A 15,690-nucleotide genomic window follows, 5' to 3' on the forward strand; every position below is an offset into this window, starting at 1 on the left:
AAATGCACATCCCAGCCCTCGGCGTTGGGGAGAGAAGGAGGAGAAGCCAGGGAGGGAGAGAAGAAAGCCTTTGCCAAACTGGCCTGACCAGAATGTGACACAAGAGCAGGAAATGAGTCACGCCAGCAGGGCAGCTGCTCCCAGGCATTTGCATAGAAAGAAACCCCACCAAGCAGGGAACTACACCGGCCCTCATCCGGCTCCCCCTGCTCCAGCCCCGCAGCTGCCGGACCCGCTCCGCACTCACCAGCACCCGGCAGCACCCCGAGCTCAGCCAAGGGGGTGAGCCCTGGAGCATCATCCCTGCTCCACAGCTGGCTGGCTGTGCACTCCTGGATTTGGCCAGTCAACCTCAGACTGGGCTGTTACACCCCAGATTTGCTTGAACCAAAGCAGAGCTCCCCTCCAACACCCTGACATACAGTCCCCCTTGGCCAGGCCTCAATATCCACTTTGGCTCATGCTTTAGGCTCAGGGAGGAAGGGAGAAAGCCCAGCATTTTTGCCCCAAGAGGAGCCCCAGTTGCACACCCATTGCACAAGGGTAAGGCTCTCTCATGGGGCCTTACCATCCCTGCACCCAGCACAGCATTCCAGACCTGCTCCCAGCTTCCAGTGTCACATGTGGGTGTCGCTGGATCCCAGTGCCTGTGGGGCTGGGAACCTGCTTTGTGTGCTGTGGGGACCAGGCTGCACACCATTGCTTCTGGTCCCTTTTTATTAATGTCAGATAGGAGGTTTCCCCTGCAGACACACTGCATACGCACATGTGCATCTTCTCCCAAAAGGTTTTGGGCTGGGAGGATGCCACAGCAGGCAGGTGACAGTGTGTGAGGGACAGGTGTGACTCCATGGCATGGCTGGGCACAAGTGGTGCATGTTGGTGGTGTGTCCTGGGCTGGGCCAGCAGGTGACATGGGGACCTCTGTGTTGTGCCTCTTCCATGGGGCTGTTTCCCTCCTCCTCCACCACAAACAGGAACAGGGGATGGCCATAGCAGACAGATTTAGTGTTGGAAACCAGACTGTTGCTGCCCTGCAAGTTCCTTACATCCTTAAACCCAGCTTAAAACTTAAACTTCAGTGAAAACCTTCAGCATGTTAATCACATGGAGGAGGTGGAGGGAGCTTTCTCCATCACACAGAGATACCTCACCAGCCTGACATGGAAGGGGACAGAATGGGAGTGATGTTTTTTCTCTGATGGGTTAATTGTGTTATAAATTACCCAAGAAACACAGCACTTTGTATCACTTCCAGAGGGCTCGAGGCTTCTGGGGAAGGTGCAGAGCTGGGTGCCAGAGCCTTCAAGAGTGTTCCCAAGGGAGGGTGGTGGCAGACAGGGATGGTGTCACATTAACAGCCAACTGCTCTGTAAACCTCTGCAAACACCCTCCCTCTACCATCAGCTCGGCAGGGTCCCAAGCCCCAAACACCAAAATGAGTTTGGTACCTTGGCTCTTCAGAGCAGCCAAGTTCATCCCTGCTCCCAGGGACATCATCTGTACCAGGCAATGCCACCTCAATGCCAGACACCAGTGACAAGTGCCCGAGCATCGTGGCTCTGCAGTCCAGCCAGTGCTCACTGAGGCTCAGCAGAGATGCTGATACTTTACTGGGGAGACAGGGGGCAGGAAGTGGTCTTTCCCCCCCTCTGGCTGGGAAAATTGAGGCTTAGGGGAGGTTGAGGGATGAACACCAGGACTCAGTTACAAACCACCTCTGTGGCCCCTTGGTGTGGTCTGGGACCCATACCGAGATGCTGGTGGAGGGGAGACTGAAGTATGGGCAGGCTTTCTGCAGCATGCTCCTGCTGCTGTTCATCAGCCACCCAGCACTGTAAGGAAGGGGTTTGGGAGCTGTGTAGGCAGAGGGAAACCTGTCTACAGCCTTCCTCCAGGCAGCTGCCGCTGGTTGTGGAAGGGCTGCAATGCCCAGCCTGGCTTTGGGGCTGGCTTCCCTTGCCAAGGGAGTTTCTCTGGCATGGGCAGGGAGATGGCATCATCCAGATGTGGGTATGATGACAGAGTGCCAGTCCCAGGACAGAGGTATTCTCAGCAAGGAGTAGGGTGGGTCTTTCAGCTTGGCTAAGCCCCATCCCATCCACCTTCCTCTTTTAAGTACTGGTAAATACCAACCAGCTTTCCCAGCACAGCCACAGTGGGAGTACAGAGGGCCTGAGAAGAGCCCTGTGCTGGCTGGGGTGGGGATGGTGGCTGTCACTGGAGGCTGTCTGGTACTGTGTGTGTTTATAGAGAAGTGAGAGTCATGAATAGTTTTGCGCTGACTTTTCGAGGAGAGGTTTGCCTCCACACGGCCTCCGCCAGTCGCCTGCGGTTCTGACACATCTCATGCTGCCCTGCCCAGCTCCCACCAGCCCTGGCTGCCGGCTGGCTGTAAAACCCTGGAGGAGAGGTGCAGCCCATGGGCTCCGAGGCCTGGCACAGGAAATGCATGGCAAACCGCTCCCTTTTCAGGAATCAGCACTTGAGCCCCAGGACGGCAGGGATGGAGGGGGGCACCCAAGGGGTGACACGGGGTGAGCCCCAGCAGAAGCCATCACTGTCTCCTTATCAGAGTGTCTCTGGGCAGGGCCTGCCTACACACAGGGGGTTCCTGTAAAACACAGTGTGGAAAGACCTGGATAATCCCTACACTGGGAGTGGTGTGGAATGCTCATCCCTCTAGCAGGCTGCCCTGGGTGGTCCAAGGCACTGGGATATAGGGTGCTATAGCAAACACTGCTGAGTGGTGTCTTCAGACAGTTTGAGGCTGCAGATGGGGAATTCCTGCTAAATCCCTCCCAGAGGCAAATTGCAATCAGAGAGCGTCACCCAAGGGTCAGGTTTGGGCCAGATCCCGAAGCTGCTCACTGAGCCCTTGCCCTCTTGTCACTCCACCACAAACCTGACTGTGGACCCTGAGCATTTTTTGATGTAAATACTCTGTTTTGAGCCATTGACGCTCTTGCCAGTGCAAAATGGATTTCCACCAGCAACGTGCTTTATTCCCAGCAGCTTGGCACATATGGCAGGGGTTAGATATACGGTCCCACAAAACAGCTGCAGAAAACATTTGGCGGGAGAGCTGTTAACAGAGACACCTCTGTGCCCCGAGCTCTGGCAGAAGGTGCTGGGGGTTCTGATTTGGGAAAGACCCCAGGGGACAAACGGCTGTGGCTCTGCACAGGGAGGAAATGCATCTAAATGCAAAGTAACAGCCCATCTAGAAGCCAGCCAAGAGGACACAGGAGGCTCTTGAGGGCACTTATCCCAGAATATTCTGAGTTGTAAGGGACCCACAAGGATCATCGAATCCAACTCTTGGCCTGCACAAGACATCTTCAAGAATTAAACATCCTCAGTGTGCCTGAGTGTGTTTTCCAAATGCTTCTTGAACTCAGGCAGGCTTGGTGGTATGACCACTTCTTTGGGGAGCCTGTTCCAGTGCCCAATCAGAACCTTTTCTAATATCCAACCCCAACCTCAACCTCCCCTGACACAACTTCAGGCCATTTCCTCGGGTCCCGTCCCTGGCTGCCAGAGAGAAGAGACCAGTGCCTGCCCCTCCTGTTCCCTCCGCGAGGAAGTTGTACACAGCGATGAGGACGGTGCCCAGCACCAGCTGTGACCCAGATGTGCACTGGTTCCCGGGCAATCAGCCTTTTTACGGACTGGCACCCTGAGCAGCGCGGGCCGCGTAGGGACGTCGGTGGCCGGGCAGGGGGGCCCTACGGTCGATGCAGCGGCCAGACAGGACACGCCAAGCGCGGCCTCCTCGAAGGCAGCGGCGGAGATCGGCGGATATCGGCGCCGGGCCCCACCGCGGGCCGTGTCCCCTTTACGGCGGCGGGGCCGCGGGGCGGGGCGGGGGCGGTGCCCGGTGACGCGCGGGGCGGTCCCGCGGCCGGGGCGGGGCTGCTCCCGCCGCAGCACAGCGGCAGCTCCGAGGCGGCGGCGGCGGCAGCGCCCGGCGAGACCCACCGGCACCGGCGCCTCCGCTCCGCCCCCCACCCCGGCCGGCTCCCGAGCGGGGCGGGGCGCGCCCGTCCGCACCCCTTTCCCCGGTTGATCGATCCCCGCGGCCGCCGCCCCCATGGCCGCCCCGCCCGCCCCCCGCCGCCGCCCCGGCCCCCCGCGCCGGGGCTGAGCCCGAGGCGCCGCCCCCCCTTCCCCTTCCCGCTGTGGGGCTCCGCGCCCCCACCCGCCTCTCTCCGCGTTCCTTCCCCCCCCACCCCCTCCCCGGCCGCGGCCGCCTCCCCGGGGGCGGCGGGAGGAAGCCGGGGCGTGGGGCTCCGGCGCCCAGGGCGACCCCAAGATGGCTGGAGGAGGCGGCGGGGGCGGGCGCGGGGGGCTGTGCTGAGCGGCCCCGCCGGGACGGGACGGCTCGGCTCGGGCTCGTCTGGCCCCGCAGCCCCTCCGCAGAGCCTCGCTGGGCAGGCGGAGGAGGTGGCTCCCGGGAGCGGGGTTGTTCTGGTGACTTTATTTATAATTTCTTTTTTTAAATACCCTTTCTTCTTCTTCCTTTTTTTTAAAATTTATTTATTTTTTAATTTTATTTTTAACGCGCTCCCGGTCTCCGTTCTCAGCCGGGCAGCTCAAGATGGCTGAGAGCTGACTCGGCTCTCCCGGAACCGCTCGCTCCGGCCGACTCCTCCCGGCTGCCCGCCGCCGCCTCGCCCCTTCCCGGCGGGGCCGCGCCGGGGAAGGCAGCGCTCCGCCGCAGGCTCGGGCGCCGTCCGTGCGCCCCGAAGCATTGTTACCGTCGGGGGCTTGCGACCCCCGGGCCGGCCATGAGAGTGGGCTAGGACGGACCCTCCGGGCGCCTTTTTCCCCCCAGCCCTGGTGGGAAGTGAGAGCAGGTTGATTTGGGGTTCGCGGGGCTCAGAACCCCCCGTGGCAAAGCCCGTCCCCTCTCCCATCCCTCTCCGGGAGCGTTGGAGGAGCTGGGCGGGCTGTGCTGGGCTGGCGTTTGCTCTGAATGACCGAGCTCTCCCATTCAAGACCTCGCAATCTCGAAGCAGGCGAGAGAGCTTTTTTTTCTTCACTCTTTTTTTTTTTTTTTTTTTTTTTTTTTTCCTGTCTTGTCTTTTTTTCCCCCTCTTCCTTTTTTCCCCTGCTGCTCCTCCGATTTAGAAGCAAATCTCGGGGGCCGCAGAGAGAATTCGTTTTTCCGCCATCGTCATCGTCGCTATTATTATTATTTTTTTAATCTTCCTCCTTTTCCCGTTTTGGATCTTAACCCTTTGATCTGTTTCCTTTAAAAGACTCTGATTCCCAACTCCCATCAGGGGGAGAGGGAGGAGAAATACAGGGAAGGGAAAAAAAAAGCCCGAGCGAGTCGCTGCCCTCAGCTGTTGGCCAGGTTTGGTGGGGGACAAAAGTCCCTTTAAAATATTGAATGTCAGTTGCAAACCTAAGAAAAGAAAAATCTGATCCGGAGCGCTAAATTTAGGAGCTTTATATGGAACTTGGACTCTGCTGCTGGATTTTGTATGGATTTTTTTCAACCTTTGGTAAGTTTCAGTTCACCTTCTGGGGTAAAAAGGAGCGAATGGCTTTTAGGGGTGGTTAGGACTTCGGGCTGTAAGTCCAACAGGATCATGTTGGGGTTTTTTTGACCATTTGTGTTGTTTTTTAACGAAGCGATGGGGACGTTGCGTTTTCTTGCCGGATATTCCTAGAGTGCTGCTCTGTGGCTTATTTTATCCCCGATTTTAAAATCTGCTGCGGTTTATTATTTATGGCGTGTGCTGCGGGGAGGGGGGGAGCCTGTCCGTTCACCTCAGCCTTCCCCTTTCAGGGAGGACAGACCCCGGCGTCCGCCCCTAGACCGCACTGAGCGACCGAAGCGGCTGGGGGGAAGCGTCGACAGAGCTGCCGGCAGAGATGGCCGAGAATTGGAAGAACTGCTTCGAAGAGGAGCTCATCTGCCCCATTTGCCTGCATGTCTTTGTGGAGCCGGTCCAGCTGCCCTGCAAGCACAACTTCTGCCGGGGCTGTATCGGGGAGGCGTGGGCCAAGGAGTCGGGCTTGGTGCGGTGCCCGGAGTGCAACCAGGCCTACAACCAGAAGCCCAACCTGGAGAAGAACCTGAAGCTCACCAACATCGTGGAGAAGTTCAACTCCCTCAACCTGGAGAAGCCCCCCTCAGTCCTGCACTGCGTCTTCTGCCGCCGGGGCCCGCCGCTGCCGGCCCAGAAGATCTGTTTGAGGTGCGAGGCCCCGTGCTGCCAGTCCCACGTCCAGACCCACCTGCAGCAGCCCTCCACGGCCCGGGGGCATCTCCTGGTGGAGGCGGAGGACGTGCGGGCCTGGAGCTGCCCCCAGCACAACGCCTACCGCCTGTACCACTGCGAGGCCGAGCAGGTGGCCGTCTGCCAGTTCTGCTGCTACTACAGCGGGGCCCACCAGGGACACTCGGTCTGCGACGTGGAGATCCGCCGCAATGAGATCCGGGTGAGTCCAACCATCCTGGACGCTCGGGTTTGCCCAGCCTGGGGACCACCCAGCCACCCTCTTCCCTGCCATGTCTGTTCCCCTGTGTTTGTGTAGGACCTACACAAAATCCATCCTGGCACTGCTCCTCCTTCTGCCCGGGGTCCCCCTGTGGCAGACATGTTGGGTGGTCTCCCAGCCAAGCAGTGACGGAGCCTGTGGGTGCCAGGGGGGCTCCCCGGGGAAGGTGTCTGTGCTGGGGGGGCCTTTGTAGCTGTTGAGCTGTGGGACCTACGGCCCCTTGGATGTGCACTCTGCAGGGAAGGGTTGCAGTCTTGGGCCAGGGGCGTTTGGAGGGGCTGTCTGCCAGGTTTGTGCTGGGCTATGCAGCTGTTTTGGGGAAGGCAGAAGAGCTGCCTGCAGCTGAGGTCGAGTCACCCCAAAATTTGGCTTCCTGGGAGGACAAAGTGGCTGCAGGAGCAAACCCTGTCCATTGTAAGGCCTGTGAATGTCAAACTGCCTGCTCTTCCCACTGCCTCCCACTGGGGCCGGTGGCCGCCATCCTCTTCCCCCCGGCAATGGAAGAGCTTCGTGTCAGAGACCCATGACGTGTCAGAGACCCATGACGTCTCACTGGTGGGGATTCAGTCTTGGGGTTTGGCCAAATAATGTGATTTTTTATTAGGGGGCACAGGGCTGCCTTTCTCCCTAGAGCAGCTTGGGCTGTTGTGCTGGATTCGAGGGAAAGCGGGTCTGTATTTTGCTCTTGGCCAGGCCATCTGGCAGGAGCTTTCACCACTGGCTCCCCACCCTCCAGTTCTGGCGGGCATTTACCAGCCCTGCGGCCAGCCCTGCCCTGACCCTTCTACCACCTTCCCCCTTTTCAGGGTTGCCCCTCCACTCCCCCTCCGACCCTTCGAAAGAGGCTCGGCGCTTGTCTGCCGAATAAATATTTAACAATGAATTGAATGGTGATTACTGTAAAATGGGGATGATTTCCTGTGTATTTTAATGTTGCCAAAATGAGTCACCATTTAGCAATAAAAAAAACCGAAGAAGTCATAAATAAAAATTGCAGTATAATTACTTTCCAATTGGATGGCCAGGCCTGGGAGTGGGGCGGGGGGGTGCAGCTCTGTGTAGAGAGGAGCCAGCCTGAGCTCACAGGAAGGTTATTTTCCTCTCCAGGTTTTCTGGGGGAAAACCAGGGACCTCCGTGGAGGTGCCAGCAGCTCCGCCACACACGCTGGAAGGGGAAAGACCCAGTCAGTCTTTTGGAGAAGCGCTTTTCTGCTTCTATTTATAGGGAGTCATTTTGGTTTCCCTCTGCCAGGGTGGGGAGCCACCTCAGGAGGGCTGTGCAGGGCTGGGATGGGGTTCTCATGTGCATCTCCCAGGAGCCTTAGCCAGGGACCGAAACTATTTTTCCAGGTCCTTTTCCAGGACACTTTGATCTCATTTATTCCCGCTCTTGCTGCGTGTTTTTTTTGTTGTTACTGCCGTTGTTATGGCTGGATGTTCGCCGCTTCTTGCGGATGCACACTGCTAATGACCTGGCAGAAATCTGCCACTGCCTAGGCTGGATTTTGGCCCTAGCTTGAAATTTTAGGATATGTGGCCAGACACCAAAAGTGTTAGACGGTTGTATCGTAGAGCCATGGAATTATTTTGTGACCTTGGCCAAATCCCTTGGTACCTCCATCGCCACATTATCTTAATTTCCTTTCTCTGTGATGATAAGCTTGTCTCTTCCCGCTGGGCGCGTGGCTCGGTTGGGTGCACGGAGTCTGGGTCAGTGAAGGACAGCACCAAGCTGGGGGACGGTGTGCCCAAAGGATCCTCCCTATCAGTTGAATCAGTTCTTCCATGAAGTGGCTGGAGTAGGAATGAGCCCCTGGGAAAAGCACCCAGCAGGTTGCCAGCCCTTGCTCCATGGCTGCGGCTGGGTCTTCAGCTGAAAGCTGCCGGTTGCCAGCCAGCAAGGAAGGTGGCCTTGCCTCGTCGGCTCCCGAATTAGGGTGCATGAGCTCAGCTGGTGACGGCTTCCCGCCGGCGGGAGCCGGGCCCGGGATTCCTGGCTGCTTGCTCACCCTGCAGCGGCAGTGAGCCGCACTTGGAGCATCCCGAGAAAAGATGGACTGGGACTGGGGGGCAGATGAGTAATGCTGGGCTTGGGAGGTCCGGGGGAGGCCCCATTGTGAGAGGTTTGTTCCGTGTGTGGCTTGTGTTCAGAAAGCCGTTAATTGAGAAATGAGTCAAAGTTGGGAGGATCGGAGCCCTGACCTTGGTGCGAGGGACTCGCAAGTGTGGGGGTTGCAACGCCAACTTGCTGTGGAGGGGATGTCCCCCATGGTCCGGAGGAGGGACTGGAGCCTGCAAACATGCTCCCCATAAACTCTGCTTTTTTAGCATTTATTCCTCTGGCTGTGTTGCCAGCCTCCCTCAAAGGGCACCTTACCCCTGGTTACAGACTGGTTTGAAGGGGAAAAGGGGCTCAAAACTCCTTGGGGACAGCACCAGCACTTTGTCAGCTGAGCTGGCAGGTGGGGCAGGAGTGCTCTGGCTGGGTGAAGGAGGCTGGAGATGGGTGTCTGCCAGAGGAAAGGGGGTGTCCGTGCAGGGTTTGCCTGAAGCAGAACATGCGCCTGGTGGGTTTGGGGGAAGGACCCCGCTCAGCATTAGGTGCTGCACAAACCCGCAGAGCCCTGGCTCGGAATTAGTTGAACTCCATGGTGCAACTGTAATACAAACAGTAAATAAAATATGTGGTTAATCTTTCTTTCGTGGGCGTATAAAGCGCTTACCTCCCCTTCCCCCCGTGAGATGTTTTCTCCTTTGTTTCCTGTTTTTGTAGTGCTTAAAGAGGAGAGGGGAGGAAAGAAAAGCCAACAAGGCACTCTCTTTTCTTTTTTTCTTTTTTTTCTTTTTTTTCTTTTTTTTTTTTTTTTTTTGCTGCTTCTTTTTGTTTCAAGGTCTCAAAATGAAACAGTTTTTCTTCCATCTTTGCCTTTGCTGCCCTAGCCATGTGCCTCCTGCCTGCATGGGGGAACCTGCTTCTAAGGCTGGAAAAGAAAGTTGCTCCAGTGCGAGGTTGATGTGTTGCTTTTTATTTTTTCTCCATCCAAAAAGGGGAAAAATACATTGCTGGGACTGGAGTATGGGTAAGAAGTCAGCAGTCAGAGAAAGAGACTCACTTGTGGGGTATTACTATGGTTGCCCTGTCTTTGTGGGGGACATGGTTGATTGAGGACAGGTACATCTGAGCTTGCTCAGAGGTTTCCCACCTGCCCGTCCTCAGCTAGAGGTGCCACCAGTGGAAATGTCTTGGGTAGAGAGGCTCTGCTTCTGTTTTGTTTTGGGGGAAGGAGATCAATTTCTCCCTGTCCTAGCTTCCTAGAAATCCCTTCATATTCTGAAGATATCTGGTGGCTTTGAACATTAAGTGGGAGAAAATGCATTGTGGTGCTGAGACCTGGAGGAAAACATTGGGAATCCTCCTGGAGGTGTGTAGGAGCAGCATCCAGCACTGTCCATGGAGCAGTGCATATTCAGCAAATCCAGGGGGACAGGGACCAGGCTGCTGGCTCCATCTGCAGTTCAATGGGTTTGGGCTTTCTTATTTGGCAGCACCCCACATAAGGCCAACTCATGCTTTCTAAATTATGAGAAGGAGGAAAGCTGAGTGCTTGGTAGGGGCACAGGAAGAGATGGATCTCAAGTCTGTACCAAAAACTCTGATACTTTGCCAGCTTTGGCCACCACGAAGTCCTACATGGCATCCCCATGCTGCTATCAGTGCCAGGATGTTTTGCTGGGACCAAGGGAGTCCCACTGGTGGGCAAGCTTGATATCAGCTTCACTGCTAGGCTTCTGGCATGAGCTGCTCTAGGTTGTTTTACTCTGAAACAGGTTTGGTAACTTGTGATGGACTGGATTTTTACAGGCTTACTTATTTTCCAGATGACTTGTTTATGAGGAGCACGGCACGCAGCTCACTGCAGGCATTGTGAGTACAAGTGCCTGAGTGCTTGAGTGCTAATTTAGCTCTCGTGGCTGTAGGTGGTGTGGCTGGTGCCTGGCAGGCGTTTGCTGTGGCACTCTTTGAGCATACCCAGACAACTTTTTCAGCAGGTCCTACGAAGCAGGAGATGGGCACCTTCTCCCTGTGCCTGCCATCTGAACTTCCACCAGCACCCCAGAGCTGCACTGCCAGCCTAGCCCAAGGGTTAGGTCAGCCTAACCCAGGTCTTTCTTTCCCTGGCTTTGCTTATGCCCTAATTCCTGCCCAGGAACGTGGTACTGTGCTCCTAAATGTGGCTGATCATTGTGCCCTGGGATGCTGTCAGCTGGTCACGCTGCCATGATAAGCACTGACTTCTTGGGCCTTGGGCAGTGGCAGAAATCCCAGCACCCACCTAGCCTGGCTCCCGAGCTCTGTGCCACTCACCACATGGATCTGTCAGGCTTTGCTGCTCGGTGTTGTCAGGGGCAGCAGATTTCAGTTCAAGCTGTAGCAGCCTGAGCTGCCCTAGAGTGGTCTGGGGGGGTCTGAGCCACTCTGCTGCAAACCCCTCTGGGTTTGCTGGCCAAGCAGCAGTGGGTATCCTGGCAGTCCCAGATCTCTGGCTGAACTGGAGCAGTTCCCTGCCTCCGCAGGGTTTGGATTAAGGGCTTTTCCCCGCTGCTTTCCTGCTAAGCTTGAACATTTTCTGTGCCCTTAGCCCGTCAGGTTGCCAGTGGTTGGTTGCTCCAGACCTGCAGCTGCAAGTCTTTTGTGTAGAGTCAATCTGAGAAGTGACAGCAGAGATGGAGAATGCTGGGAGGCAGCCTGGTGGCTTGGGTGGGAGGGAGGAGACTTGTGTGGAGGGGACAGCCTTGGTTAGGGAGTAGGGACTGCTGTGGAGAATGCTCTCTTCCCATAGGGGAAATGCAGTGTGGATGGGAGCTTGGAGAGTGAGGTGGAAAGAGGAGAGATAAGGAAAGGTTCACCTGAAGACCTTGAGCTGCTTTGCAAGGAATGGCAACAACATGTAGCCCAGGCTTACAGCCCTGCTCACCAGACTGCCCTGGCCTACCTAGAGCTTTCCACCCTGAAGCCCTCCCTCAGCAGTGACTTTGAATGAGCCCCTGAGACAGAGGTGTTGTGGTCTGGTCTCTGAACTAGGAGGTCTAAGCCCAGCTTTGTCTAGTGATAGGGCATAATGAACTTAGCCCAGACCCTTGTTTTATCTAAATCTATCGTGTGATACTTATGTGAGCATCATGTGTCTTCTGGCATGGAGGTGATCAGCGTGCCATTCTCCTCAAGCCCCCTCCGTGATGGAGGGGGAGAAGTAGGAGAGGCATGAACTGCAGTGGGATACCTTGGACTTGTCTCCACCCCTTGGCCTCGTGCCTCACACGAGGGAGTTTGGGTGAGCCCTTCAAGGAATGTGCAAGCCCCAGGACTGTCCTTCCCTTCTTCTCCCCTCCCCTTGCTCCAACAAAGCGCTGTTCTCAAGGTCTCCTATGTGCTGATCCAGGCCTGGTCCTGCCCAAGGGGCATCCACAGCCTCTCTGCTGCTTTGGTCTTTGCCTCTGGAGCCAAGGAGTTGCCTCTGTCCTCATCTGAGCGGGAGGAGCAGAAGAGGGGCTGGCGAAGGGGGTGGGAGGAGAAGGCAGATTTCCATGTCTCACAAAGGGCACAAGTGATCAGATTCGTGCAACTGCCCAAGAATAAAGAGGCTCTTACAGTGCTGGCTGCCCTGACCTCTCTCCTCTCTGCTCCAGAGGACAGCGTGTGACCACACAGGGATTTCTTAGCTGTACTTGGGAGGCGGGCAGCGGGCTTTCTGTCCCCAGATCTGTCTGCAGCTTACCTTGCAGCATATTGGCCTATTTTTTGCTCTTTACCTATCTGTTTACTGGAAATCTTGGTACATGGTGATAATTTCTTCTTTTCTTCTCTTTGATTTCATGTAATTGTTTTGGGTTTTTTTTTTTCAATCTGACACTGAAATGGGGCTGAGAGCAGCAGTGCTTCCAGAGCAGGGACAAAAGTAACCAGGAAACACAGGGCAAGAGAGGAGGGATCGACACCGAAACAATGAAATAGCCAAGCAAGGAAAGACTGAATGCTCAATAGCACAAGCCTTTGCAGAAATGCCTGGCTAGTGCAGCATTTTATAATCAGCTTCTGTGCAGGGCTGGCCTGCAACAGTAGTGTGATGGGGGAGGAATGCTTTGAATTAGCTGGATGCCAGAATTAATTCTGTCAGAATTCAAATGTACATGTATGTACGGATTTATAAATAAACACTTGGAGCAAGATTTTGCTTTGCCACAAAGGCTTTAGGGCAGAATCTGGTCTGGCGTGGCTTTTTTGCTTTAAAAAAAATAAAATGCTATGGATCTGGGCTAGGTTCTGGTGACTTTGTCAACTTCTTGCATTTATCAGCAGCCTGTAGGCTGAGGAGATGCTGGTTGTGTTGAAGTAAGGGGGATCGCACAGAGGACACGGAGCTGCTGAGCTTGCTTGCAGTGATAGCCAGTTTTCTGCAATGAACCCCACCTGTGCTGGAAGAGAGGGTGAGGAAGATGCTGGGGGACTGGTGGGGAGATGTGAAATTTGCAGGACCAGGGATATCCTGCCCTTCCCTTTCCTTCACGGAAGGACAGAGGCAGCTACCCCTCCTTTTCCTGGGAGAGCCATATCCAGCATACTTGGGAATGGGAGGAGGAGATGTCTGGTCCCTAATATGGAGGGAGGGGTGGTTATTCACAGGCATGAGACTCTGGATGCACGCAAAAGTTTTTACATATGTCCCCCAGATGAACTCCGGGAAGAGGTTCTCAGTCCTGGATCCTTTCTGATAAGGACAGCTTCAGCCTGTTCTCACCAGGGCATCATGGTTGTCCCTCTTCTGTCTTGTGATTCTCTTGTGATGGTAGCATGAGCAGAAGTTCCCAGCTCAGCTCAGTGCCCTGCACTCTGCAGCGGTGCTGTTGCACTCCAAGCACACTCGAAGTCATCTGTTTGCTGAGATGATGTACCAGAACTGTTAAAAAAAACCCAAAACACGAATTAATTAAATTTCTCTGTTTCTTCTCTTCCCCCTACCTTTCCTTTTTCAGTTTCTTGCTGTGTGGATGCTTTGATGGGGGGACTGTCTCTGGAGTGGGCTGGGAAGAGCCGAGCTGTGGATGGCTCCAGATGAGGCAGTTGGCAGGGAGTGATGTTCCGGATGGCTGTGTCTCTCTGAAATATGAGTAAACATTGTCAGAGCAGCCGACTATATGATCTGAGGCTGATCTGCCTTTTCTTCTCTCTACCCATCTCTCCCTGTTCAGTATCCCCCATTTGCTCAGCATCACCCAGTTCTCCTCTCCCTGCCTGGGTGACCTGGAAGCTTCATCCTAGAGCTGTAGCTTTGGAGAAAGGGAAGGAAAATCCTGCATGTCCTAATGGAGGCAGTGTTTTCCCTTGCCATATGACAGCTTAATCTAAACCCTCATTTGAGCCTGTTATTGTGTGGCTTTAAAACCCCATCCCCTGGAAACTAGTCTCCCACCCCCTTCCCTCCCAGTCAATCCTGGTCGGTGGAGCCGAGCTCCAGGGTTTGGTGCTGGGCCACACGCAGACACAGATCGATCACGCTGGGGGGTGGGTTGATATTTCTGTGGCAATGGTTTTTATTGCTGGTTGCGGTTGTTGGGTTGTTGGTAACTCGGGGGGGCTGCTGTGCACTGTAATGGGCTTGTGCAAGGGGAGAGAGAGGGTAATGTGATTGCGTCCTTCTGCTCATTATCCTCTTGCTGCAAGGGGGGGCCGCATCCCTCTCCCCCTCTGAATCCATGTGGAGCTGCCGCCTCTGCGGTGGGAGCAGGTTTTCCCTGCAGGTGAACTCCTCTGCGCTCAGACAAAGGGCTGGGGGTGCCGGTGCCTCCCTTTGTTCTTTTCCTGTCCTGGTGCACCCGCCTCTGACGGCAAAAAGCCCCTTGAAGCGTGCCTCTCAAATGGATGGAGCGGAATAATGTGCTGCGAGGTCTCTGTCCCCCTCACAGACCCTTTGGGGACAGTGCGGGGGCGGGTGCTGCGCTCCCCCTTCCCTCTGGTATTGTGCTAGCCCTTAGTGATGGGGGTGGCCAGTTGCAGGAGGGAATTACTGCAGCTCTCCTGCCACAGCTGCACTGTTGTTACTGGGTGGCTGAGGCCTGCAAGCTCTGTTTTGGTCAGAGGTAGTTTGATTGTAGGGGGTGGGGATGGAGCCTGCCCCCATCAAGGGAATGAGAGCACATCTGGGGGCTATTTTCCTGCCTCTGCCTGCTGGCATCCTGCACAACAGGGTATCTGGGCAGGGAACTGGAAATAGTGCCTGGTGTAAAGACCACCCCTTTCCAAACACAATTCCTGAGCATGTAAGCCCAGCAGGTAAAGCCAAGGCCTGTCCTCCAGCTGAGGAATTTGTAGCTTTCTACTTAGAACAGGGGAGATAAAGATCATTTTAATCTCTGCAACAATCTAAAGTCTGGATGGGGAAGTCAGGGTATTACCCTAATTTAGAGGTAAGCAGAGGTGGGGAAACCTGCTAGGAGTCAGGAAGTCCGTGGCAGTGTGGGGAAGCAATCCTGGAGACTGGAGCTTTCTTTGCTGATGGTGGTACCTTGCAGGATGTGGACCCTGTTAGCTGCCCCATTCAGGCACTTCCTCCCCTGGTCTTCCCCAGGGCTGGTTCCTGCTACAATCTATGAATGCACATGGTATTAATCTCCATTTACCAAAGTGCTTTTCAGCAATATGATAAATGATAACAAGGTGAAGAACAAAAACTAAACCTTCCTCTTTCTGCATTAAAACTGCCCACTGGAGCCTTCTCAGGAAATATTCCTCCTTCCCAAAACCAAGGCCTGGCTTCGCAGGAGAGAGAGACAGGAGGCAGCTGAAAAGACAGCCTTCATGTACACGCTGCATCCAGTAACTGTTGACAAAGGCATTTGAGGAAAACCTTGTGCTTCCCAAACAGTGGAGGCTGGGAGCATCTGTCAGTTTGGTGGGGGATGGAGGTATCCAGGGGACAGGGAGCCTGTCAGCCCATCTCTTCTGGGTCTGTTGGAGGGAGCAGGCATTGACGTTTTGAAGGTCAAGCAAAAGTCACGAGCTGGCCCTGTGGCAGCTGTGCTGGCTGGCAGGTAAGGGGAAGCCACCACAAAATCCACCTGGTTTTCCTGTGGGTACAATCTCACCAGGGAACGAGGAGCTACCGTTGTTGGTCCTTT

At 55.2% G+C, this 15,690-nt stretch overlaps 1 protein-coding gene across 1 annotated transcript in view; it reads left to right on the forward strand.

Annotated features, from left to right (window-relative positions):
- The first annotated feature begins 3,992 nt into the window (after positions 1-3,992).
- TRIM8 (tripartite motif containing 8) overlaps positions 3,993-15,690 on the forward strand; it is a 30,747-nt gene continuing 19,049 nt past the window's right edge. Inside the window, exons 1-2 of the mRNA XM_071446158.1 lie at positions 3,993-5,513; positions 5,801-6,456. Of these exons, the coding sequence (XP_071302259.1) occupies positions 5,887-6,456 (570 nt within the window). The 5' untranslated portion in view covers positions 3,993-5,513; positions 5,801-5,886. The remainder of the gene's footprint in view (positions 5,514-5,800; positions 6,457-15,690) is intronic.

Source organism: Agelaius tricolor, unplaced genomic scaffold (genome assembly GCF_023055355.1).
Source record: "Agelaius tricolor isolate 1412-34295 unplaced genomic scaffold, bAgeTri1.0.p SCAF_22, whole genome shotgun sequence".
NCBI classification, from domain to species: domain Eukaryota; kingdom Metazoa; phylum Chordata; class Aves; order Passeriformes; family Icteridae; genus Agelaius; species Agelaius tricolor.